Here is a 1,543-nt window from a genome sequence, read left to right as displayed (position 1 = left end):
GATCCAGCGCTCCAGGGGCAGGAGAGCATCTCATGCTGGGCCGGGGCAGAGCGGGCAGCAGAGCCAGGGCAGGAGCAGCCCCTGTTGCGCCAGAGCTCAGGCAGTCTCAGGCCATCGGTTACTGCCGAAAACACAGATGCTCGGGGAGCGGGTGGCAAACACGTTCCCCAGCTTGGGCTCATTGAATGGGCAGAGGGAGGATGAGGAGGCAGCAGGAGAGGAGGGAGCTGCCCCAGCCTGGCCATGTATCCCTCCCCAGCACCTCTCTACCCCCAGGGAGGTGAATAAATAAAGTCTTCAGGCACACAGGGACATGGAGATGTCCCTTTTCGGACACTGCATGCACTCAAGATGAGGGGAGTCGCAGCTTCGAGCCTAGGTTGTAGAGGAAGAAGTAAACTTCCCGTTGATGATAAACGGTACAGGAAACGTGGAGGGAAAACGTGGTTCTTTGCAGCTTCCCAGGCTCTGCAAAGCTCTCGTCCGGCAGGACCTGCCTCCGCACTGCCGGCATCCCTCCATCTCCTCTAGGCTTTGGCATAATCTAAAGCACATTTGACCAAGCAATGGAGCAAAAGGAAAGCTATAAACAAACGCATGTAGAAATAGGGACAATTCAGGCTCCTTCTCCACTGGTTGTGTGAATTGCTGAAAATGGTGGTTATTTTTCCCTGCTCCGGGCAGGCTTGACCACGCTCACCCTCCACCACCTCTCTGCCCCACAGCCTGCAGCGCTGGCGCCCGCCGCAGCCTGAAGACCAACTTGTGCAAGTGGTGCGACTCCACGCTGCCGGCCTGCGAGGAGAAGGTGTGCTACAGCAACTGCAACCTCAACTCCTACTGCGAGGACCCCTACGAGATCTGCGTGGCCATATGGTAAGCAGCAATCCCCTCGTCAATGGGGGACGCAGGGGAAGAAGGGTTTCGCAGGGAGGCAGCTCATGGGAACGCACGTGTATCTACCCCTGCGCTTGAATCATTGCCCATTAAAATAATTCAGGACTCTCTCTTCCTCTCCCTTTGACTCCATTATAATAAAAATTACAATTTGCAGTAAAAAAATTATTTGGTCTGCCCTATAATTAGTACCAGTTTATTTTCTAAATAAATTAAGTATTTAAGTGCCCGACACAGAGCGTGGCAGGTTTGCTGCGGGACCTCTAAACCCCCATAAACCCCTGAATTTAGCTTTACAGCCTGAACCTACTGGGCAACACCCGCAGCCCTGACTCCCAAACCCATGCTGTCCTCCTGCATCAGGCTGGTGAAACCCTGCTTCATGCACAGGGGCACAGCCGAGGTCTGTCCCCATCCGGCGCGTGGACGTCTGACCTGGTACCGAACTGGGGTTTAACCCGCTGGGCTTAGCCCACCTCCTTCCCATCCCCTGGGAAAAGCCCTTTTCTGCTTCTCCTGGAGATGCCTGGAAGAGAAACGCAATCTTGCACTTCAGGCCAAGCATATGCTGCATCATTTGCCCGGAAGAGTGCCTCCCCCGGCTTTTTTGGTCCCCATAAGCAAAACTAAAAAAACATCCATTTTG

At 54.3% G+C, this 1,543-nt stretch overlaps 1 protein-coding gene across 1 annotated transcript in view; it reads left to right on the top strand.

Moving 5' to 3' along the window:
* The window catches only part of LOC103919595 (TGF-beta receptor type-2-like), a 33,468-nt gene that overhangs the window by 18,779 nt on the left and 13,146 nt on the right, over positions 1-1,543 (top strand). The window contains exon 2 of the mRNA XM_009327127.1: positions 726-876. Coding sequence (XP_009325402.1) covers positions 726-876 — 151 coding nt within the window. The remainder of the gene's footprint in view (positions 1-725; positions 877-1,543) is intronic.

Source organism: Pygoscelis adeliae, unplaced genomic scaffold, assembly GCF_000699105.1.
Source record: "Pygoscelis adeliae isolate BGI_AS28 unplaced genomic scaffold, ASM69910v1 Scaffold227, whole genome shotgun sequence".
Classification (NCBI taxonomy): domain Eukaryota; kingdom Metazoa; phylum Chordata; class Aves; order Sphenisciformes; family Spheniscidae; genus Pygoscelis; species Pygoscelis adeliae.
The sequence above is the reverse complement of the archived record's forward strand: the minus strand, read 5'-3'. Positions and strand labels throughout refer to the sequence as shown.